The sequence below is a fragment of the Alligator mississippiensis genome, chromosome 1 (assembly GCF_030867095.1).
Source record: "Alligator mississippiensis isolate rAllMis1 chromosome 1, rAllMis1, whole genome shotgun sequence".
In the NCBI taxonomy this organism is placed as follows: domain Eukaryota; kingdom Metazoa; phylum Chordata; order Crocodylia; family Alligatoridae; genus Alligator; species Alligator mississippiensis.
The window spans coordinates 207,761,093-207,785,554 of record NC_081824.1 but is presented as its reverse complement, the minus strand read 5'-3'; the positions used below and the strand labels follow the sequence as shown (position 1 = coordinate 207,785,554).

At 42.4% G+C, this 24,462-nt stretch overlaps 1 protein-coding gene and 1 long non-coding RNA gene across 2 annotated transcripts in view; one reads left to right on the top strand and one right to left on the bottom strand.

Moving 5' to 3' along the window:
• PNPT1 (polyribonucleotide nucleotidyltransferase 1) overlaps positions 1 to 24,462 on the top strand; it is a 56,629-nt gene that overhangs the window by 19,470 nt on the left and 12,697 nt on the right. Inside the window, exons 9-23 of the mRNA XM_006272488.4 lie at positions 126 to 312; positions 2,165 to 2,216; positions 2,540 to 2,597; positions 4,049 to 4,145; positions 4,246 to 4,348; positions 8,085 to 8,155; positions 10,285 to 10,321; positions 12,748 to 12,814; positions 12,914 to 13,003; positions 14,203 to 14,256; positions 14,364 to 14,473; positions 15,636 to 15,707; positions 15,795 to 15,858; positions 21,662 to 21,745; positions 23,826 to 23,909. Of these exons, the coding sequence (XP_006272550.2) occupies positions 126 to 312; positions 2,165 to 2,216; positions 2,540 to 2,597; positions 4,049 to 4,145; positions 4,246 to 4,348; positions 8,085 to 8,155; positions 10,285 to 10,321; positions 12,748 to 12,814; positions 12,914 to 13,003; positions 14,203 to 14,256; positions 14,364 to 14,473; positions 15,636 to 15,707; positions 15,795 to 15,858; positions 21,662 to 21,745; positions 23,826 to 23,909 (1,230 nt within the window). The remainder of the gene's footprint in view (positions 1 to 125; positions 313 to 2,164; positions 2,217 to 2,539; positions 2,598 to 4,048; positions 4,146 to 4,245; positions 4,349 to 8,084; positions 8,156 to 10,284; positions 10,322 to 12,747; positions 12,815 to 12,913; positions 13,004 to 14,202; positions 14,257 to 14,363; positions 14,474 to 15,635; positions 15,708 to 15,794; positions 15,859 to 21,661; positions 21,746 to 23,825; positions 23,910 to 24,462) is intronic.
• Positions 16,919 to 24,462, bottom strand: part of LOC109286462 (uncharacterized) — a 39,468-nt gene continuing 31,924 nt past the window's right edge. The window contains exons 2-3 of the long non-coding RNA XR_002094500.2: positions 22,052 to 22,189; positions 16,919 to 19,607 (exon numbers count right to left, since the gene is read on the bottom strand). This is a non-coding gene — a long non-coding RNA (uncharacterized LOC109286462). The remainder of the gene's footprint in view (positions 19,608 to 22,051; positions 22,190 to 24,462) is intronic.

Here is a 24,462-nt window from a genome sequence, read left to right as displayed (position 1 = left end):
ATTGTTATAAATTTTAACAAATCACCTTACCCTTCGCATTCTCTTTGTGTTAGGTACACTTTAATTGCTTGTTCTATAAGGGTTGAAAAGCATAATGATTAATTGGCTTAAACTTTGATTTGTAGTCATGTTGGAAGCAGCAGCTGACAATGTACTGCAGCAGGACTTGTCCCATGCCATCAAAACCGGGTTAAAGTATACCCAGCAAATAATTCAAGGTATCCAACAGCTGGTGAAAAAACAGGGTACTGCCAAGAGAGTTGTTGAGAATTTATTTGTTGCTCCAGCAGAAATTGTGAAATACACAAAGGAGTAAGTACAACAAAGCAGTTCTGCTTTAAAATGTGTCCTTTAACTAACCTGAGCTGTTACAAAAGAAGGTGCCACGTATCACCTAAAGAGCCAGAGTGGGAAGCAGCTGTGGCAGGACACATGTTCTTGCTGTAGCCCTTCCCAGTCCAACCCTGCCCAGTGTCTCCCAAAACAGAAGCACACAGGACATGTGGAACTGTCTTGCATGCTTCTGTTTTCACTATGCAAGTCAGAACTGAAGTAAAAAGCAGCTGCAGCAGAAAGGTATACCTGCCTGCATTATGTTCATAGATTCTAGGGTTGGAAGGACCTCAACAGATCATCGAGTCCAACTCCCTGCCTAGGCAGGAAAGAGTGCTGGGGTCAGATGATCCCAGCCAGATGCCTACCCAGCCTTCTCTTAAAGACCCCAAAGGTAGGGAAAAGCACTACCTCCCTTGGAAGCCCATTCCAAATTTTGGCCACCCTTACAGTGAAGAAGTTTTTCCTGATATCTAGCCTAAATCTGCTCTCTGTCAGTTTGTGACCATTGCTCCTGGTTACCCCAAGAGGCGTCCTGGTGAACAGAGCATCTCTGATCCCTTGCTGTACCCCCCTAATGAATTTGTAGACAACCACAAGATCACCTCTCAACCTTCTCTTGCAGAGGCTGAAGAGGTCCAGGTCCCTCAGTCTCTCCTCATAGAGCTTGTCCTGTAAGCCCCTAACCATACAAGTGGCTCTCCTTTGGATCCTTTTGAGTCTATCAACATCCTTCTTGTTATGCAGGCAGGCATGCCATTCCTGCTGCAGCACTTCCTGGCTTGGCTCTAATATGCCCCCTGAAAAAGGGAGGCATGTGACAAAGTTTTAGCTGGTGTCAGCAGCATTTATTTTCAGGCTGCCAGCACCATGGGGTGAAACTGCTCTGGGCGCTTCCAGTTTTCAAGAGGCATGTTGGAGCCAAACTGGGAAGAGCCACAGCAGAAACAGCACACATGCTGGCATCTATAATGCAGGTAAGCCCACCTTTCTGCTGAAGTTGTTTTGTCAGGTCAGGTCCAGCATGCTTCCTGAAAGTAGGGGTACGAGGCAATTTCACTGTGCAACAGTGGTAGCATTGTAGCACCCCTGACAGGTTCTTGCACTATCCCGGTTGAGAAGCGTTGGAAATGAGCTTCTCTTTGAAAACAGAAAAATATAGGAACTGGTCATTCCAGGGCTTCTGAACCATATAAAACCATATAAATCATATAAAAGATGGGGGGTTTTTTGTTGTTATAAAGATCCAGATGAGCCCCACTTACTTTCACTGCCTTTTAGTCAGGGACTCATTCTTTTTATTATGTTACTTAAATATTTTTGACAGACAATGACAACTACAAAGAACTTTTCCAGTTTGAATGTGCACCAATCTTATAGATAAATCCCTCTAAAATTTAAGTTTAAAAACTATTAACCAAAGCATACAATGTTAATGTGAACAGTTTTTTCTAAATTTTATTGTGACAAAATGTTAGTGAAACAGTGTTTTAAATAGACCAAGTTTCAGCATGGAACAGGTGTGCATGTGAATCCTAGATATAGTGTTGTATTGGGGGAAATGTTACACTTTTATATAAAACTTTTATTTAAACTTGTATATATATATATGCACGTGTGTAAAATAAAGTTTAACATGTTTAGATATATTACATGTTTATTATATATTATAATAAAATATATGTATATAATATCAAAGATGCAGTGCTAAAATCTCTGATCATTTAGTAATCTTTAATCATAGTTCGCCTCAGGGTATTAGATACATTCATGTTCCTATTTTACTGAACCTTTGTGTAATTTGAAAATTATTTTTTTTGTTTTCTAAAAGACTCGCAACTGATGAGCTATGTAAAGTATTTAAAGATTTTAACCATGACAAAGTAAGTAGTGACACCAAAATCTGTTTATTTAAACAAATCACATTTGTGTTGGCTTTCTGAATTTTTCTCAACTAATTTGTTTAAATTAAGTTTACTTACCCTCTTAATGACAGCTCCTTAAGAAACCATTGTCATTAGACTAACTTTAGTTCTGCTGTGCATTGCTTATGCAGTAATACATGTGACTTGGTTTTTCTTAATTTAGTTGCTTTTATAGAGGCTGAGATTTGTACACTGCAGGATGCTATATGGTTCTTTGTGCTTGAAATTCTTTGTTCTTTGTTGCACTGCTATAATAATGGATTGCAAATTTTGTGTTTTAGATTTCTCGAGATGAAGAAATTAACAAGATAAGACTTAAAACAGAAGAACAGCTGAGAGGTATTGTACTAATGTTTAGGGAGTTAAAAGAACCCTACTTAGATTCTGAGCTATTCAGGGTTTGCCTAGGCATAAGTGGGCTCTAGTATTGATTGAGGTCTGTAAGTGTGACAGTGCTATAAAGTTAGATTTTTTTTTGTTTAATTTACATTTCATACAAAAAAAATGCCTGCTTTTGTTTGTCTTCACGTTCCTAGAAGACGTATATGGAGTCTTGGGAATATTTATTGTAAATTTTATACTGTCATTAAAGGGGTATCAGGGAACTGAATCTCTTAAGTGAGACTTCCTTGATCTTAAATATTACTCGTAAGTAGGGATTTCCAGAATTTGCGTCGGAAGTGCACAGCATGGCAGCTTCTTTAATCTTGGAGTTTACTGCACGCACCTCCCTGCCGCTGATGGTAGAGACACCCAATTGTTTGCCACCTGTGCCTGATGGCTGGCAGACAAAAACCACAGCTCCAGTTTCAGGTGTGGGCAGCAAGTGACAAGGCCCCTCTGCCAGTCGGCGGCAGGGGAGTGCATGAAGGGAACTCCAGATTAAAGAAGCTGCAGCGCCATGCACAAATTCCAGAGGTCCTTACTCATAAGTTAAATATATTTTAATACATTTTTTAAATATCTGACTAAAATTCCCTACCCTACAACTTACACTTCTTGGCTCTTAAACCATTATTCACTAACTCCCTTGTTCTCCCACGGGCCGAATAGAATGACCTGGCCACATTTTGCCCGCCCCTGGCCTAGGATCAGAGTGCTGAACAGTTAGCAGTTAATGGTCAGGTAATCAGAATGTGGATAACTGCTGGAAAAAATTTTCCCCTACTTTCCCTGTTGATAAGGAGGGAAAGGAAATGTGATAGAAGAAATGTATCCTTCTCCCTCTGCTCTAGCCTCCCGTTCTGAAGGCGAACACAAGAAAAACTACTAAGCAGAAAGGGAGTGGATTGTACAGCTCAAGTTTTCTCCATTCCAATGTTAAAAATGAAAGCTCTGCATTTGTTCATAACCATAGCAAGATATGAAATCTTCCCCAAGTCTCCAGATTGTAGAAGTGTAAGGTAGGGTCTCTGTCATCTTACTGACATGGGACCTGTTCAGCCCTGGACTGGCCCTGCTACAATTCATTAATTGTTAACTTACTAAAAATTGTTGTCTTTCCGTAACAGTAGAAAGAATCTACTTATCCTTCCTTTAGCAGCTTAAGAGATCAGTGGACCTAACTGTGGGGCTGCCAGTGTTAGTCTTGCAAGGGGACTGATGACTCTGCATCTGGTAATAAATGTGGAAGCCACTTCTGTGACTTTAAATAATTTTGCTATTTAGAAGCGTGCTCTAAATCATGTACAATATACAATATAAAGTCAATGTGCATGTTTAGTTATTGAAAGTTAAGAGTTATGCCACTTACCTTCCAACTTTAGTTCTAATTTTTTTGTTATGTCTAGAAAAATTTCCAGAGGCTGAGCCTTATGCAATTATGGAATCCTTCAGTGTTGTTTCAAAGGATGTTTTTAGGAACCTTGTTCTGAGTAACTGTGTAAGGTAAATGTTTTTGAGTCCTTTCTGAATGAATTGTTCTCAAGGAGATTTTTTTTCTATGACTATAGTTTTTTACTTTACAATTTGTATTTTATTGCTGTAGGTGTGATGGTAGAGACCTGACTTCTCTCAGAAATATCCACTGTGAAGTGGACGTGTTTAATATGCTCCATGGGTCTGCATTATTTCAGAGAGGTCAAACACAGGTAACATTTTGTAATAATAGAAATTGGAGAGAGTTGTCAAACTGGAAGTTTCCACTAAGTAATCACATAATTATGTGAAAACTCCTGTCATACTCATCAATCTGCATTAACTATCCTGCATACTGTCCTACACACTTTACTTGCAACCAACCTGCATTAACTATAATGTACATTATTTACTTTCAATTTAAAAATTGTTGGGTACTTTTAGAATAGGCTATGCAGAACTAAACTGTTCACCAAACAGTAGAGACTTAAAAAATTGCTACCAAATATACTTAATTAGAAAAAGATTCCATTAAACAGAATCCTGTAACATCTAAATCTCTGAAGAAGACTCAGTAACCAACCTCATGGGCATATCCACGCATGCAAGCATGGATGCTTGCAGCAGCTCAAATAGAAGTGGTGCAGATTTGAGCCATGGCTTTTTGCCTCAGTGCCCATGCTTGGACATGCACTTTGTTGTGGAGCAAATTGTGCTACTTGGGGCGAAATAACCCTGCCAAGCTCCTCTCAGATCTGCAGCCAGGGGGAGCCAGCACCTGTGCTGTCCCCAGCAGTATAAAAAGCTTCCGTGTCCTGGCCCCATCAGTACAAAAACCTGCCCTGGCAAGTAGTTCAAGGCTACTCGCTCTCAGGAGCTTCTGGGACCCAGCCAGTTGGTACCTGGGGACACTACCCCTTGTGCCAGCTGAACTGCTGAAGCAGCCCTGAGAGTTCCCTGCACCCTTTACCCACTGCAGCAGTCTGGCAGTGGGGGCTGCTGCCTGTCTGTGACCTGCTGCGCACCTGCCAGACTCAAATGAGGCGTCTGCCCCTCTGAGCCAGCTGCCAGTGGACTGGCTGCAGGGTTGGCCTTTGTGCGGCACTATTGCCATGCGTGCCCCTTCCTGGCCATCTGGGCAGCAGTCGCCCGGAAGGTGTTCCAGGTGCAGTGGCCTGCTTTGAACTGTCAAAGCATGTCCTCCTGGCTCCATTTTTGGTCAGGAGATCAGCCACAGCCAGCTGGGTCCAAGATGCCAGCTCTGAGCAGGCAGGGTCCTGCCACTGGCCTCCCTAGCAGGAATTCTAGTGTTCCGTATTGGAAAACTGAAAAATCCCTGATAAAAAATTCCCCAAGTCACTCTGTAAAATACCCCAAAATCCATGTTCCTCCAAGATTAAAACAAAAGACCACTAGAGAGAGACAGAGACAGAGAGACAGCGATCAGTTGGACATGTTTTATTGATATATCTACAATGTTAAAGCAATTTGAATGCCTAGCAGTGTCTCTGTCATCATAATAAAATGAATTCTAAATACCTATATGTTTTGCTGCCCCCCTGCCAGGGGTAACAGCCCCCCCTGCAGGGCCCACATGCCCCACCCCATCCCCCCAATTGCTGCTCTGCTTGGCCCCATCCCCTGCAGACCCCCCCCCAATGGCTGTTCGCCTGGCCCCAGCCCCCTGATGGCTGCCCCTCCAACCCCAGGTACCAGCACTTAAAAAAAAAAAAGACTCTACTCACCGTAGCAGGAGCTGTGGGGGCTCCGGAGCCTCCTGGCAGAGCCCCCACTGCTCAGCACAGGGCACTGGGGGGGGGCGGGCAGCAGGGCCCAGGCTGGGGCTGTCACCCTGCCCCACACTGTACAGGCGGGGCAACAGTGACCCAGATGGCAGCTAGATCTGCCAGTAAGTGCTGGGGTGGGAAGTTGTTTCATTTTGTTTTTTAATGGTGGGGTGGGGGGGCTGGGGGAGCAGGCAGGGAATGGATCGGGGGGGCTTGGGGGGCAACTGGGGGGGGGCAGGCAGGGAAGGGATGGGGGGGGCTTGGGGCCAGGCAGAGAAGGGATCAGGGAGACTGGGGGAGCAGGCAGGGCCAGCAGGGGTCCCCCCTATAGTCCCCTCCAGCCCCCCCCTCCCCCCCCCCCCCCGACCACTTACTTACCAGCACTGGAGCCCTGCTGCTGGCATGCTGCTGGCATGCTGCCTGCCCTGCATGGGCAGGCAGCATGCTTCAGCACCAGGGCGAAGGGCCAACTATAAAGACACTCTGGCAGCCACAGCACCTCTGTGGAGGACCCAGCCTCCGGTTTCCTCACTTTTTTTTAGCTCGTTTTTTTGTTTGGTTTTTTTTGACCCCAGGATATAGGGGTCTAATTTTGCCCTTGCGCTGCAAACTTGCAGTGGTGGGAACCTTTTCCCATTCCTGCACGTGCCTCTTGCAGCATCTCAAAGGGTTTTGAGCTACTGCAAGGGGCACATGCGGGCCCCATGGTTGCAAAAAGGGGTTTTAGTAGTTCTTTTTTTTTAAGAAATAACTTTAGGAAGTACGTTACATTGTACAATTGAACGATTTGTAATCAAGTTGTCAAGTTGCTTGTAACTTGTATAATAATAAATAATCTCACTTATGTATCTTTTATAAAATAGAACTATATAGATTTTTTTTCATTAAAATGATTTTTTTGCTGAGAAATTGCTGCCCATGTGGAATATGCAGTTCAGTGAATGATTTTTGATTAGGTGACACACTTAAAATAGCAGCATCAGTAAATCAGTTGTTGCTATCTATGTAGGAGATTGCCAAATTGAGTTAACAGTAAATCTTTAAAATGTATCTGAACGTATACATTTTATTTTAGAATTGAGGTGACAATAGATTTAAAATTATATCAGTGACTTTGATTCCCAGGGTTGTGGGAGATGTTGAGATTCCTTTCTAAAGCAGGTTGGAGATGTTGCTTGTTAATTTTCTGCTCAAAGATTTACCATGATACTCCCTGTTTCACAGCCCACCTTTCTCTTTGAGAATTCTTACTTCCCATTAGTTAATTTTTTTAGCTGGTCAACAGGGGACAGTGAAAGAGATTCCCGTCTGTTGGATATGAACATTTTGTCTCTGCAGTACAGGCAGTCCTTGGATTTACGACACAATTGCTTCCTAAAAACGGCATCTTAAGTCGAAACATTGCAACTCGGAACCAATTTTCTCATGAGGGACAATGTTATAAATGGGGGTTTGGTTCCTGAACCAAGGCCCGATACCCTATTTTCACTAAAAATCCCCAGGTTTTTGTACTCAATCAATTATAGATGAGTAATATAGCTACATTAATGTATTTATATTGTAAATAGCAATCATAATGATTTGGAAGGACTTATTTGAGATGACTTTGCTGGACTTTTTGAAAGGTTCTTGGTTGGGTTTTTTGAAGGGTTCTTGGCTGGAGTCTTCTCAGGAGTGTTGACTGCAGGTTTTTCCGGAGTCTTGTCTGCTTTCTTAAAGAAAGTGTCCGTTCTCCAGGGAGATGAGCAGCGCAGCGAACTTGTTTGCTGGCATGGCGTTGCATTAGATCAAGTGTTGTAAAGTCAAAACTGATGTCATAAAGTTGAAACAGGGTGTCAATTTATAAATGTTACGAGTTCGAAACGTTGTAACTCGAAACATTGTAAGTGGAGGACTGCTTGTACAATGCTGCTGCCAGACAAGGGAGCCAGAACCAGGAAGCTAACATTTATATTTACCGGACTATGATTTTTTTTATCAACATAGTTACTGTAAAAAAAAAAAAAAAATTTTTTTTTTTTTCATTTAAAAAAAAACAAACTGATTTGGAGACTTGAGAATTCGTGAGCAGCATATGTCTGTTTCTGAAATGACTCAAAAATAATTTGTACCCAGTATAAATTACTTAAAATGCTGGAAAACATTTTTGTATTCTATATTTTTATTATGCTTTTTATTCTAGGTTCTCTGTACAGTTACATTTGATTCATTAGAATCTAGTGTGAAATCCGATCTTATCACAACAGCTGTGAGGTAAGTCATCTTGCTTCTGTTGTTGTGTAGCATTTGTAATTAAAGAACCTGGGTGTTTAAACATGTTTGATTAAAAGTTCCTTGAACCTGGATAAATATAGATTGAGTAATGGAACAAGCTGCTTTATGTGAGTTGTGGAATATTCTTCACTGGAGATTTTCAGTGACCACTAGATAGCCATCTGTCTGGGGGGTTACAGGGACAGCAAAGCTTGCATGTGTGCAGTAGAGTTGAATTGGATAGCTACTGATGTTTCTTTTGAAACCTCTGATTCTATGGTGATCACTATTTTTAAAAGGGAAGTCTAACAGTGGGCTCCTAAATAAATGGCCCACTTCCAGAAGTCTGTACAGTCACTTTTTCTTTACTGGTTTTGGTTATATTGGCTCATAGGTTACAAACAATAAAATGAAGAATATTATAAGTAACTACCTACTCTTTTTTTTTTTTTTTTAAAAAAGAGACCACCTGCTATAAGCAGAAGACTCCTGATTGAGTAAGACATAATATGCCAGACTCCTGCATCTTTTAAAATCTAGGGCAAAAGTTTTCATTTTTTCCAAATATTTATTGATAAAATAATGACATCTTCATTGTTTTTAATGAGACAATGATAGTGCTGCACAATTTTCTCATGGGATGTGTGTTAACTGTAAGTCTGTACAGTAAGGTGCTATTCTTTAGATTCAGTAAAATGCAACACATGGAGCAACTTTTTGTCTCATGTTAGTAGCTACCTTTCCAAGACCTTACCTGGCACTAACCAAGCATAATGCTGGTTTGACTCATTCAGAAACTTATAAAATTGTCGGATGACTGATTATTTTCCTTAGTTGAAGCAGTCTTTCCAAATATACTAATTTGTTGGAAGAAAAATCTTCAATGAATGAAAAAGCTCCTCGTTACTTCAGAGATTAACTAAATTTTTCTGGAACCAGTACATGGCCTAGCAAGATACATCTTGTTGATGATGCCACTAATCTATACTGGTGACAACCAGTGTATTAAAGGAAAAATCTTAAATTTAAGCTTTGGTGCAGTCATCTGATCCTGCGCTATCTAGCACCACCCGTGTTTTGTCCTTGCAGCAGCCGACCGTGTTTCCTGGATGCTTTACCTCATTTTGCTCACCTTATAAATTAATTTATCAGCTCACAATTTTCACAGTACTAGGCAGTAGCAAGAACTTGAGTGTAGAAACACCTATGATAGGATAGATTACTGTAGTGCTCTTTTTCTAAAGCAATTGTGGCCAGGCCCTGTGGGCTACATGAGGAGTGCCAGGTCAGTCTGTGGGCCAGATCCCCATGCATGGGGCTGGCCCGTTCTTGGCACACAGGGCCTGGAAATTTGGCAGCAGGGGTGTAGTGCCAAAGTTAATTGTCATAGCTCACCCACTACCAAATTTCTATACCTGTGGGGAGCCTTATGGGTAGGGTGGCCTGGCTCCCTGGGCCTGGGGCTGAGCATCCACTTCTTTAAAGCATCCACTCCTGCTGCTGTCAAAGGCAGGAAGCTCAGCTAAATGGACCATTGGTCTGACCCAGTGTGGCACTCCGTTTGTTCTTAACTTTGATTTGAAGGTAATTCAGTTATGGATTAGTTTTCCTACTAGCCTCAAATATAACACAGAAGCTAAATCCAAGCTTCTAAATAGCAATACTGTTTCAGTTTAAATACTGTATTTTAGTTCAGATATGATAGAAGAAATATCAGTGCAATTAAATCAGTATGTCCCTTCATGTGCATGCAGGTTTAGCTGCATAAGGATGCTTTATACATGGTACAGCTTTTTCTATGGTACAGTAAAGCCAGTATGAGACACCTTTGATAAAAATATGTTTTTACTAGGTAGGTTGTACTGCTTTACCTGTAGTTGAAAGGGCATGGGGGAGGGGAGTCCAGACACCTTAAATTCATGTAGTACAGGGAAATAATATGTAGAAAGCATTAAAGAAAATGAATATGTATTTTAGCTGATTTGCTTGACATGCTACTTTGCTTCACTTTCACATTTGTAAACATTGATAGGAAGTAATAAAAAAGTTAGGCTGCTCCTTTACCATACACTGTAAGTGGAAGGTGTTCAATTGCTCTTGTTTGACACTTTTTTTTTTTTTATTTCTAGTGGAATAAAAGATAAAAACTTTATGCTGCATTATGAGGTAAGAGTTTTATTTTGTTTCACACTTTGTTGCATGTTCTGCAGTTTCGCTTTAAATACTGAAATTGATTGCTCTCAAATGATGCACTGTTTTGTTTGAAGACTTAAAATTTTTCAGTGAATAAATTTTAATACGTGAATATGAATTCCACCCTGTGGTAAAACCTAGGTCTTTCTTTTAAAAATTAATTTTATTCTAAAAAAATAATAATACTTTTTTTTTAAATAAACTGTAACCAGTAAAGTGCTTTATATGCATTACAAGATTACTTGAGAAACCTTCTCTAGGTAATCAAATTAGACAGTGTGCTAATCATAATTATTTTTAATTAACTTCATGAATATGTTCAACTAATTTACTAACCAAATAGTAAATAAGAATTGCTTCTGTAAACACTTCTCATTCTTTGGGCCATGGTCAAAATGTGTCACAAAGCCAATATATTTTCTAAATCTGTAGCAATATGAGTATGATTATGGGCATGGAAAAATATATGCTGGGAGTAGTCTCAAAAGGGGAAGTGCAGCTGGGGAGATCCTTCAGCAGCTGTTACATTGTGATAGGTGCGGGTTAGATGCTCCAAATTGAACTGTTTCAACCAGACTGAACCATGACCATTTATCTGGATTGCATACAGGCTTGTGTACAACTAACAAAGCATCACAGTTGCTATGCTATAGAATAGCAGCTTCCTTTCCCTTCTGGAGCCACTCCAAATGTACGTTTATCCATGCCCTGAGAAGGAAAGAGGCCTTGTACAATATTTTACAGATTTAATTGGAGTAAGCACTGTATGACATAAACATCTGATATTAAAACCGAAAGAAAGGGACCATGCAGAAAAGGAAGAGAAGTGGCAGTTTATGTTAAGCAAAAGCAAACTGGAAAGAGGGATAACTAAAGGCACCACTGATTGTCCTAATTTTCTGCTGTGAGAATTTTGTGTCACCAAGGTTACTTCCATGCCAGAGATGGGAAGGGTTGTTACTGATTCACAAAAAAACAAAGACTGTCTGCTGAATTTTGTATGGTGATTTTGGTTACTGCAATTTGTAATACACAATTGTTTAATGTGCCTCATTAGCAACTCCTGCGTAACAACAACAACAACAACAGAGTTGCATCAGAAAATCTTTGGCACTAGTGCAAGGGCGGGCAAAATATGGCCCGCTGGCTGATTAGACATGGCACACAGCTGCCCCTGCTGCTCTTGGCATGGGACCTATGTTGCACTCCCCACCTCCCCCAGCCAGCAGGCGCAGCTTCTGGGCAAGGCTGCTGCTGCAGCCACCCAGGGAACTCCTGGACTCCCTGGCCTCCAGTGACTCCTCCTGTCCCTGCTGCAGTGCTCCAGGCAGCAGGTAGGGAGGGGAAGCTGCAGCATTGAGGAGAGCAGGCTCTGCCTGTAGCTAGCTCACTTTGGTCTTGCTTGTGTATGGCTTGGCAGGGGAGCACATGAATGGGGGTGGGGATGTGAAGGAGCTTGGCTGCTCATAAAGCCCCACTAGGCAGGCAAAGGACAGGCAGGTTGGGTAGGAGCAACAGCAGGAGACGGCGTGAGCTTAGCTGTAGCCCCACCGGGCAGGCATAGGACAGAGACCGAAAGAGCCAGTGATGCCATGCTCAACCCCTTCCCCTCCAAATCTCCTAGGGGCTTCACTTGCTGGGTGCCAGCATTGGCTGTTTTCCCACCCCTTTGAAGCATGCTGCGAGCCAGGCAGACAGCGCTCTTTCCCCTCCCCTTCCACCCCCGCATACAGAGGGGCTGGGTCAACCACATCACAAAGAGCAGGTGGGGGGGAAGCCCCCCTACATGAACACACTACCCTACACACACGTGCGCAAACCACCCAACCACATACTCCCCCGTACACCCCCACAATTTACAAGCAAACCCTTCCCCTCCGAAAAGGAGTACTTCCTGGGCAAGTGGAGAGACTTCCGATGGCAAAGGTAAGAGGTTAAGGGGATGGGACTTCTGGTCCCAAGGTAGCGACCATGGGGAGGGGCACTTGTCAAGGAGCAGGGCTACCCTTGCGGCCCTCAACACCTCACCAAAACTTGTTAAGCAGCCCTCCAGTCAAAATAATTGCCTACTAGTGGTTGCACTAGTGAAGTAAATCCATCGCCACTGTTCACTGAAATCACGGAGCATACATTAGATGGGTGGTCTGTCCATCCATCCAGTACTGTCTCCCCAAGAATGACAAATTATAAAATGAAATTTCTTTAGGTGGATCCAGGATTTGTTGATGATTTAGGAGAAATTTTTTATTAAATAACCAATTCAAAGTTTTTTTTTCTTGAGGTACAGTTGTGAATGTTCTTAGAGACTTTTGGTGCTTGTTTTGGGGCCAATAAGCAGTCAAAGGTGAGGGGGGCACCACATGTTTCCTAACTTCCGTTATGAAAATTTCACTTTCTAGTTCCCTCCTTATGCAACTAATGAAATTGGCAGAGTTACTGGTATGAACAGAAGAGAACTTGGACACGGTGAGTAAAACTTAGAGAAGTCTGACATAAAAAAAACAAAAGACTTCATTTTTTTTCTGTTTTTTTTAATGAAGTATTTTGTACCTTTTGTGTATACAGGTGCTCTTGCAGAGAAAGCTTTGAAGCCGATTGTTCCCCAAGATTTCCCATTCACAATAAGAGTTACTTCAGAAGTCTTGGAATCAAATGGTATTAATATTTCACTTTTTAACTTAATGGCAAAGATTGGTATCTTTCCTGAACTATGTTGAGTTTGAGAAACTGCTTTGCATTTTAGCTAAATGGCTTGCTTATCCTATCTAGTTCTTAAATTAAGTTCTGAAAATTAGGAACACTTGGATGTTTTTGAACCTCAGTCCTGGCTCCTAAAGCACTGCTTTAATTGATTGTAGTATGCTATTGGATGTACACGTATGGGTAATAAAATGGTATTACAGTAAAAGCTGTATTAACCGGCACTTTATTAGCCAGAAAACTCTATTAACCTACATCTGAACAACGTGGCAAAAGCGAACCCGGAAGTACCACTTTGGGGGGGACTTCCTGTTTCACTGCTGCGAGCTGAGTTTTTCTTTGCCACATTTTCAGCCCCCTGCCCAGGGCAAAGCAACCTGCATGGGGAAAAAGCAGCCTACACGGGGGCCTCCTCCCTGTCCCCCAGCACACTGATACCGGGAAGTGTACCAGACAGTGCACGTTTGATTAACTGGAATACTTGATTAACCGGCATCCCCCATTCCCAGGGGATGCCAGATAACAGAGCTTTTACTGTATATGATATTTTGTACTATTGAGAAACAAGGTGAATTAGTCTGTGCTGAGGTCTGTGCTCACTGTGGCTAAGTTATTGCTGCAATTGACATTCTGCAGTTTGCAGCATAAGCAGACTTGCCTGCAGGTGTTTTTTGTCAGAATGTATCATTTTAAACCCTATGGCCACGTCTAGGTATGCAGGCACATGTGGTTTATGGTACCACAAACCTTGTGTTTCACATTTAGCAGTGTCGTGCATGGTTTATTTACAGTGTGGGTGCAAAATTGCTACGGTTGGAATAGAACAGTGGGAGCTGGGAGAAGCTGGGCATGGGAAGTTTGTCCACAGCCGGACAATGTGTCCCACAACAAAGCACGTGTATAGGGGCATGAGCTGCAGCACACAGCAGCACAGATTTGTGCCACTGCTGTTTGTGCCGCTCTAAGCATACAACCCAGCTCATCTGGACGTGGCCTATGGGTTGGTAAATGTAAACTCTTGCATAACTGGGAAACCCCATCTCCTAGCTGCCCAGGGGGTGCTAATTCTAGAACTGTTACTGAAGAATTTCAGTAGGGTAGTTTTGCTTTACTTATATTCAATGACTATTTTATAATCTCTTCTCTGACTGTAGGATCCTCTTCAATGGCTTCTGTATGTGGTGGAAGTTTGGCCTTAATGGATGCAGGTATAACATATTACATTCATGGAGAGGGCAAATGTGGTTGTACATTAAAGAGCTGTTAGATGTGAAGGTGACAAGATTGTTTACATGTTTTCATTTACCACTGTTAGGAGTTCCAGTATCCAGTGCTGTGGCAGGTGTTGCAATAGGTCTCATTACCAAAACTAATCCTATGAATAATAAAGAAATTGAGGATTATCGTTTGCTGACAGACATCCTGGTGAGTGCTTGTAGCAGATTTACTTTGTGTCAGATAAAGTTTCTAAAAGCTTTGACTGTGTTGTTTTATCCAGAATAATTTTGACAACGTGAAATACTTGCATGCAGCAACAGTGCATGCACCTTTTTGTTCTTTTTTGATCTCCTCATCCACATCTAATGACTCAGCTTTCAGTTATGTCTCTCCTTTCCTTTAAGATCAGTTAATTTCTCCATTTCTCATTTGTTCTAACCTTTATGTACAACTTGAACTTCTTGTCTTTGCCATCATCTGACTGATGAGTAATGATCTTAAAATGAGTTGCTTGCTTTTTCTTCTTCCTAGATAGTTAAATATTCAGGATCAGTTTTGTATGGGAGTGCTACTTGTTGCTGAAGTGGTATAAAATTCATCCATGGCTGTTTGAAAACCATACTATAGAAAAGGATTTAGAATGTAAGGTGGAAGGACCTTGACTTCATAGTTTCTAGGGTCGGAAAGGTCCTGAACAGATCATCAAGTCCGACCCCCTGCCCTGGGCAGGAACGAGTGCTGGGATCATAATACCCCATAGTGTGGTTAAACTGTGCTGAAGAAAGCAAGTGGTGCCCTGAGAAGTAACTTTGATATTGGGAAACAAAGCTGCATGGCATATTGGTGTCTTATGTTTAACTAGCCAATTGCTCGTCATGAATGACAGATCTAAAATAACGAAGGGGTGTTTACATGGCTGTTGCCGCCGCACACATGTGCCGCCTCCCAACTCACCCTTCAGGGCCAGCCATGTAAACACTTCCTGTGCTGCTGCCTCCTCCAGCCGCCGGTGTGGGGGCTCCTTCTCCCCCCACCTGCCTCAGCCTCCTCCCCTGAGCAGCAGGGCTTCCCCCTGCTTCCCCACCTCCCTCTCCACTCCCCTTCATCCCTGCCGCCTCCCCCTCCCTGCCAACTGTTGGGTGCATGTACACCCACTTCTGCCTCCTCTCCACCCAGGCCCACATAGCCTGTTGCTGCCCGCCTTTTTGGCAACACGTGCACAGTTGAACAAAAGCGTTATGGACAGACACACAAATAGACAGACTTAGCCCTTTATTATATTAGAATGATGCCTTTTACTGGAATATTAAAGGTGGCTTTGATTTGGTGGGGTTTTTTTTGAACCATTTGTTTCCATATACTTTTATAGGGAATTGAAGATTACTATGGCGATATGGATTTCAAAATGGCTGGTACTAATAAAGGAATAACTGCTCTGCAGGTATTGTAATTTATTAAATCCTCTTAAAATGTACAAAACATCACTTGCCTGTTACATTGTTCTCACTTTTAACTTTTTTCATGTTAGGCTGATATAAAACTACCTGGGATACCACTAAGAATTGTAATGGAAGCCATCCAACAGGCTACAGGTAAATCCATATTTGTATTCAGTGTTTGTGTTCAAAGGGTAATTCTTCATTTTTTCCTATCTAAAACTAATCTTCCTAGATTTAAAGTAATTGTAAGGCTGGACAAATGTTTGATGAAACATTTTCAAGGTGCATTTAAGATTGCGAGGACAAAAAAGTACAGTTCTTTTCCTAATCTAAAATGATTTGTAATATGAACACAATTTTTCCTCTTCTCTCAAAACTGAAAAATGACTTTGGACTGGAAAAGCAATCTGTCTATGACCATATGAGCAATGGTAAACAAACGGAAAAAAAAAGAAAAGAAAAATGTAATTTTAAACAAAAATTACTAAATCTATCTAGGACAGTGAGTGCCAGAGTGCAAACAAAGAAAAATCTTCTGTGGAGCAACTCTGATGTTACAAATTTATGAAAATGTTATTTGGGTGGCTCAGTTATGTTTTCAAGCTTACCCCAAAAAGCAATATATGGCAAAGAAGGCAAAACCTTTTAAATGTAGAACTTAATACACTGATATTTGTAGTCTAATTAATATATTTAGACCAGCCAAGAAATGAAACAAAAAAAAATTAATGCATTGTGATGATTCATTTTATATGGAATCTGATTTGGGCAGCAGGCAGCACCTTTTTTCTCTGCTTGCAGTTATGCTTACATCTTACATGCATAGATCATGGTTTAAGATTTTGAGTCTATAAAAACATGCTTGCAAGTTGTAGAAAAAGCAAGTAGTACAGCACTTTTGGCATTTGGTTTTAGAATTTGATTCTAATATATGGTTAATTCTATTAAGTGAGATTCTAATAACTGGCAGATATGGTATTCCAATTTCGGCTTATTTGTGACTAAATCTTTATATCAAATCAAGTGTAAGAAGCTATAGGATACATCAACAAGGATAGAGACACTAATTGCAGGAAAAAAACACCCAGAAAGCCCTGGTCTCCACATAACACCAAAGTACTTGCTAAAGCATCTAGAAGAAAATACTAATTTTTAAGGAGAAAATAGGAACAGAATGAAAACTGACACTATTCTGGAAAAATGGAAATCAGCCTAAAGAAATATCAAAATTTAATTGATTATTGTGTAAACATTAAAGAAAAAAATTACAAAATATGCATAGGTGTTGTACAAGTGAACGGAAAATATATTAAAAATGGAGCAATAAATGCTGCAGAATACAAAAAGGAACCTTTCTTCATTAGTAATAGGAATGCCTTATTTTGGAAGAAAACAAATAATTTTCAAGGAAACTTTAAGTTACATACAGGAATTCTATAGTGCTTCTCTAAAGTTAGTCAAAAGGAGAAGTTGTTGATTGTTAATAACAAAATTGCTTTAAACAGCCAGGAGTATAATGACTTCTTTTTGGAGAAGAAAAGGTTTCTCAGTGTCTATTGTATGGAAAAATAATGCTTTCAGTGGAGAAAAAAAATATCAAATAAGATTTTTTTATTTTGTGGTTAGTTCTTGAATTTGAACAAAATGAGGTAACCAAAGTCAAGGTTAATGTTTATTAGTATTTGTATGGAAAAGTCCTCTGGAACAATTGTTGGGGTTTTTTTTAAAGAAGCTTTCTGAAAGAATCGTTTTGTAAAGGTTTAAAAACTTTCTCTTGCTTGCCAGTTACAAATAGAATCATAGAAAATTAGGGTTGGAAGGGACCTTAGGGGAGGTCATCTAGTCCAATCGCCTGCTCAAAGCAGGACCATCCCCAACTAGATCATCCCAGCCAAGTCTTTGTCTAACCAGGTCTTAAAAACCTCCAAGGATGGGGACTCTACAGCCTCTTGGGGTAACCTGTTCCAGTGTTTTACTACCCTCCTAATGAGAGGGTTATTTTCCTAATATCTAACCTAAATTTCCCTTACTGCAACTTGAGACCATTGCTGCTTGTTCTGTTATCTGCCACCAGTGAGAACAGCTGAGCTCCATCTGCTTTGAAACTACCCTTCAGGTAGTTGAAGGCTGCTATTAAATCCCCCTTCCACTCCCTTAGTCTTCTCTTTTCCAGACTAAATAAACCCAGTTCCCTCAGCCTCTCCTGAGAAGTCATGTGCCTCAACCCTGTAACCATTTTCGTTGCCCTCTGCTGATCTCACTCCAGTTTGTCCACATCCTTTCTATAGTGGGGCACGCAAAACTGAACACAGTACTCCAGATGTGGCCTCATCAGTGTTGAATAGAGGGGAATAATCTTTCCTCAATCTGCTGACAACCCTTCTACTAATGCAGCCCAGTATGCTGTTAGCTTTCTTTGCAACAAGGAAACACTGTTGCCTTATATTCAGCTTACTGTCCACTGTAACCCCCAGGTCCTTTTCTGCAGATCTGCTGGTTAGCCAGTCAGTAGTTCCCTGGATTCACCTCCTTCCTTTTCTTAGTATGGGCGGTATATTTGCCCTTTTCCAATAGTCCAGTACCCCTCCCAATCACCACGAGTTTTAAAGGTGATGGCAAATGGCTCTGCAATCACATTGGCCAACTCCCTCAGCACCCTCGGGTGCATCCTGTCCAGCCCCATGAACTTGTACACATCCAGCTTTTCTAAATAGTCCCTAGCCTGTTCTTTTGCCACTACTGGCTGCTTAGCTCCTCACTAAACTTTGCTGCAGGCGCAGTAGTCTGGGAGCTGACCTTGTCTGTGGAGACTGAGGTGAAAAAGGCATGGAGTATTTCAGCTCTTTTTCTGCATCCTGTCAATAGGTTGCCTCCCCCATTCAGTAAGAGACCCACACTTTCTCTGATCCTCCTGTTGTAGCTGACATACTTGTAGAAACCCTTCTTGTTACTGTTCACGCCCCTTGCTAGCAGCAACTCTGGTTGGGCTTTGGCCTTCCTGATTTCATCCCTGCCTGCCCCAGGGATACTCTTATACTCCTCCCTAGTTGTTTGTCCAAGTTTCTACTTCTTTACGCTTCCTTTTTGTAATTTAGCGTACTAAAGAGTTCTTGCTAAGCCAAGCTGATCTTCTGCCATACTTGCTAGTCTTCCTGTGCATTGGGATGGTTTGTTCCTGCACCGTCAGTAAAATTTCTTTTAAGTACAGTCAGCTCTCCTGAACTCCTCTCCCCATCACACTGGCTTCCCAGGGGATCCTGCCCATGAGTTTCCTGAGTGAGTTGAAGTCTGCTTTTCTGAAGTCCAGGGTCTGTACTCTGCTGCTGTTCTTCCTTCCTTTCCTTGGGATATTGAACTCAATCATTTTGTGGTCGTTGCTGCTCAAGTTCCCATCCACTACTACATTCCCCACCAATTCTTAACTTGTTTGTGAGCAGCAGATTAAGAAGAAAGTGGCCCCTAGTTGGTCTCTCGAACACTTACACCAGGTAGTTGTCCCCAGCATTCTCCAAAAAGTTCCCAAATTGCCTGTGCACTGCTGTATTGCTCTCCCAGCAGATGTCACGGTGATCGAAGTCCCCCATGAGCACCAGAACCTCATATCAGGAAATAAGCTCTGTATAAATTATTTCAGCTACTGAATTAATATTGCAGCACCCAAAACAAAGAATTATTTCTGAATGAAATAAGACAGTGCTTTTTTTTCCCCGCCATGTCCTCATTCAGTTGAAATTGTACTGAGAGCTAAGCATTTTTATTATAGTTTCTCTGATTAGAGTAGCTTTGGCTACTCCAGAGATGTAGTAGACAACAATATTCAGCCAGTTGGGATGAGATCCAAGAATGGGTATTTGGCTATCATCTGAGTAATGCCATGCTTCATGCTTGCATCCAATGGAATCCTGGGAAAGGAAAAGGAAAGAGTGACTACTGCTACTGTTGCCTCTACCCATCACATAGCCCAGAAGAGACCAACCCACAGTATGCAGCCACACATGGCACAGGCAGTTTCAGTGTATGGCATGCAGCAGATTGGAGAGGGACCAGGTAACATAGCAATAGATAGGACAAGGAACAAAGCAGCAAATAAGGGAGGGAGCACAGGGCAAGGAACAGAAAGCAGAGCAACAGGTTAGGCAGAGGAAGGGGATCCAAGTGGCTTTGGAGAGAGTGTGGGCTATACATTGTGGTGTGCCTACTGGAAAGTTTGCACCCCTGTGACATAGCATATCCTTCAGTCCCCTTGCCCACCGTAAAGCCAGCATCACTACTTTTGTTTTGGACTTGAGTGGTGGGTTGGACTAAAACGAAGTGATGCATCAGCAGGGCTAAAATGGGATTCTACAATTCCATGTATCCCTCTGCCTCCTCTCCTCCTCCTTCCCCAATATATTTATCACTTATTCGGTCCTAAAGCACAGTGGCAGAGTGGATAAAGTGTCTTGTTCTACAGATCCAAAGGTTTGAAATTCACTCTGGACTTATGTGGAAGGCTGTTCCAAGCTGTAAATAGCACTGTGTTCACTTAGGGGGGTGGGAGTCAGATGGCTAGAAATGATAGTATGTTTATATTTATTTATATTTACATATAAAATAGTGTTTAGGTTGGTTAAATCTGAGTTGCACTGGAAGATTAAGATGCTTTTTATATGAGGAAGTTGTATAGAAATGCAAAAATCTATATAGATATAGAAAAAAACTTGTCATACAAACTTGTGAAGGTATGGGGGCTGTGGGGCTGTATGTGGGGTTTGGAGCCCAGGGAGGGGGGTCCCTGCATGCCCTGGCAGGATGTGGGGTACTGTGGGTCAGGAGTTAGGTGGGGGGGAGGGGCTGTGGCTTGGGAGTGAGGGGCAGGGCATGGGCATATCACCGCCATGCCCCCCCACAATGATATAACTCCCCAACACACACACACACATGCGTCTTCCTTTTTGAAACTGGAAATATGGTAACCCTACAGGAATGCAACCCAGTGGCGTCTAGAGCAGCACCCAGTAGGTGAGTCTGTGCAGAGGAAGGGGCATGGGGTGGAGGGAGGGAGTAAGGCAGGGACTGGGGTGAATGGGGTTCCTGGGCTGGGTTGGGGATGGAGCCACAGGATGCTTTTCCAGGGGCACTGGGGAGGTGTGGCTCCCCGTTGCTGTGCACATCCCAAGGGGAGGCATAGGGGGCATATGTCCCCCCAGATGTGTGCATGGGGCAGAGGTGGTCTGCGGGCTGGGGCTCTGTGCCCTGCTGCCTTTGCCCTGGGTGCCATGGGCTGACCATGCTGCAGGTCCCTTACCCACCCAGCAGTGGAAGGCACAATATGGCGTTGAGCAGGTCCCTGGGCTAAGGCAGCAGGGTGCAGAGCCCCAGCCTGTAGCGGGCAGTCCACCTCTTCCCCGTGCATAAATCTGTGGGGCAAACATGCCCCCATGCCTCCCCCAAGTGTGCGCAATGGCAGGGAGCCGCAACCCCCATGCTGCTGGATGGGCCTCCCATGGTTCCATCCCATGACCTGCCCTGGCCCTGGGGCCCCATTCACCCCAGCCCCTGCCGCAATTACTCCCTCACTATGGGGGCCTTGATCTGTCCCCCTGCCCCTTCCGCTCCACAGACTTCCCTGCTGAGTGCTGCTCTACAAGCCACTGGGCAGCATTCCTAGCTTTGTGGGTGCCTGTACCTGTGCCCTCCTCACCAGATGCAGCAGCCCATAGCCCGTACCCAAGCTGCCCTGTGGCCCTCTGCACTGTCACTGCTGCCCCACTGGGCAACCCAGAAGCATCAGAGATGACAGCAGAGGGGAGCCTGGCCATGGGCTCCAAAGCCACATGCGCAATTAACACATTACAAAAATTACTGCAAGAACCAGTTAACACATTAACCATTCATGTTTACAGTGATTCATTGACAGCCCTATAGTAAACAAGTTTATATCCAGTTTAAATCTAGGACTGTTTCTCCCCCACAGTTGCAAAGAGAGAAATCTTGAAAATTATGAACCAAACAATTGCAAAACCCAGACCAACAAGAAAAGAAAATGGACCAGTTGTAGGTAATGCTGCATGTAACCAGACATATTTGCTATCTTTTAAAATGATATTTTGAAATCTGCTCTGTTTCATCATTTCTTCTAATGATTTTCAGGTATGTACATGTTTTTGCTGGGTGTGTCTTTCTTCCAGAGGCTCTGAAACTTTTAAATGTTAAGTATTATAGATATGCCCTTAGGGTTGGAATATGCTGTCTCATTCAACTCATTCTTTTTAAAGCTCCCACCAAATCAGTATATGTTACAGCATTTGGCAGTGAATATAGGGAAGGAGACAAACAGGCTAGAGTAGCAGAAGAAGAGAGATACCTGGAGAAGTTAGCTGCTTTCAAGTTGTCAGGGCCAGATGGGATGTTCTCTAGGTTGTTGAAGGTAATTTTGGAGCCATTGGCTTCAATGAAGATACTGTTCTGAGTACTTGTGGAGGTCAGGTGAGGTCCCAGATGTCTGTAAAAGGGCAAATATATAGTGCTCATCTTTAAGAAAAAGGAGGAGGAGGATCTGGGAAGTTACAGACCAGTCAACATGACCTTGATACATAGAAAGATCATGGAAAAGGTCCTCAGGGAACTAACTGTAAAGTATCTAGAGGAGAACAAGGCGACCAAGAACAGTCCGGATGGATTCACCAAAAGCAAATTATGTCTGTCCAACCTGTTTTCTTTCTATGATAAGGTGGGAGGCTGAGGGATGGAGGAAGGGGGCAGAGGATTGGATGCGGTATACTTGACTTTACCAAGGCTTTTGACATCGTCTTTCTCAGCATTATTAAAAGCTAAGGAAATACAGACTAGTTTGAAGGTCCTGTAAGGTGGGTATATAACCGTTTAAATCATGGTAGTCAACGAGTAGTCATCCGTGGTTCACTGTCTAATTGGGAGGAGGTATCAAATGGGGTTGCCCTGGTGTTGGTCCCAGGTCCAGTATTGTTTCATGTTTTCATTAATGATTTGGACATTAGGATTGAGTGTGCGCTTAGGAAATTTGTGGACAATACCATGTTGGGCAGCAAGACTTATGAGGAAAGGCTGAAAGAACTAGGGTTGTTTAATCTGGAGAAGAGAAAGCTATGGGGGGGATTTGGTAAGAGTCTCTATAATCACCCTTCGGGTATTTGAAGAGGATGGAGATGGGTTTTTCTCTGTGGCTGTAGGGACCAAGACTAGGAGCAATGACCTCAAGCCTGCAGCAGCTGTAATTTAGGTGGGAGATTAGGACAAATCTTCTGGATATGAGGGTGGTCAAGCATTGTAACCAGCAGCCTAGACACATTTTGAAATCTCCATCCTTGGAGCAGGTTAAACAGACATGTGGCCAGGGTGGTTTAATTGGAGATGTTCCTGCCTTGAGCAGGGGGCTGAACTATGGGTGTTTATGTACATGATCAGAGGGGGTAGGGGGACACTGCTCTAATTAAAGCACCCGGACCGTCTCGTGTAGCAGCGTCCCCGCATTTAAAAATGGCAAGGGAGGCGCTTTATCTAAAATTCGTCAAACAAGCTTTGAGTAAAGCACCCCCGCTGCCATTTTAAGCACAGGGCCACTGATACTCGAGACTCTGGAGGCTGCTGAAGCACAGAAATGAGTAATTAACATGCTCCAGCAGCTGTAATTAATCAAGTCTGCCCAACACGCTGTAATTCCAGTTGGAGCAGCCTTGTATAGGCACCCTTGTGATCTTATGAGGTCCCTTCCAGCCCTGTTTTCCTATGTTCCTATGAGCTTAGTGCAAATTGTGTACGTGTATGTGTGTGGTATGTTGTTTATTCTTATTTTAACATTTCATTCTGTTTTTATAATTATTTTTTTCTTTTATTGTAAGCCACTCCAAGCCATTTTGGGAAAGACAGCATATACATCCCATCCCATAAATAAATAAAGAGAACTGTACTGACCAAGATACTGTTCATCTTTGTTATTTAAACTGACATTCTTGAGAAATGTGTTTATATCAACGTGTTTAGGAGATACTTACACAGCATCCCACAAAAATTAAAAGAGAAATTAGTGTGACCTGATCTTAAAAATACCACACAAATATGTATGCTTTGTACTTCAGCTTGCCTCAAATGCTCTTTTTCAGAAACTGTTCACGTCCCAGTGTCAAAAAGAACAAGATTTGTTGGCCCAGGTGGTTATAATTTAAAAAAGCTGCAGGCTCAAACTGGTAAGATGCTCATTTTCTGTAGCCATTGCATAAATATGTAATTAGTTTCCTTTCACTTAGAAACCTTTTACTTTATGGTGTGTTACTCCATTTATCACTATAGCACGCAGGACTGCTAACTGCATAAAATTCTTATTGGTGCCTTCACTCCTTCTAAAACCTTTATCCTGGAGTTGGCAATTGCTGCTGGATAAAGGTTTGTTAGGGCAGAGGTACAGTAACAGGTAGACATAAGGAACTTTGATGAGAACATGCTGTTTTTTGTGTAGTGCTTTAGATCTAATTTCCAGCACTTCTTGGCAATTGCCTCAACTGTGATAGACATACATGCACAGAATAGCAGAGGGAGAAACTGGAGTAGTTTGTTAGACTAGCTCCTGGGATGAGAGGTGCAAGTGTACTGTGAAGGATTAGGTGTGCCTCATTTCAGCACAGAGTTTCCAAGTCTGTGCCTGCAGAGCGGCCTAAGTCCATTTTCTTTCAATGCAGATTGTTATGTGTGCCTTTTACATTAATAACAGTGGCCCCAAGGTTGACAGTACTGAGGGATAAG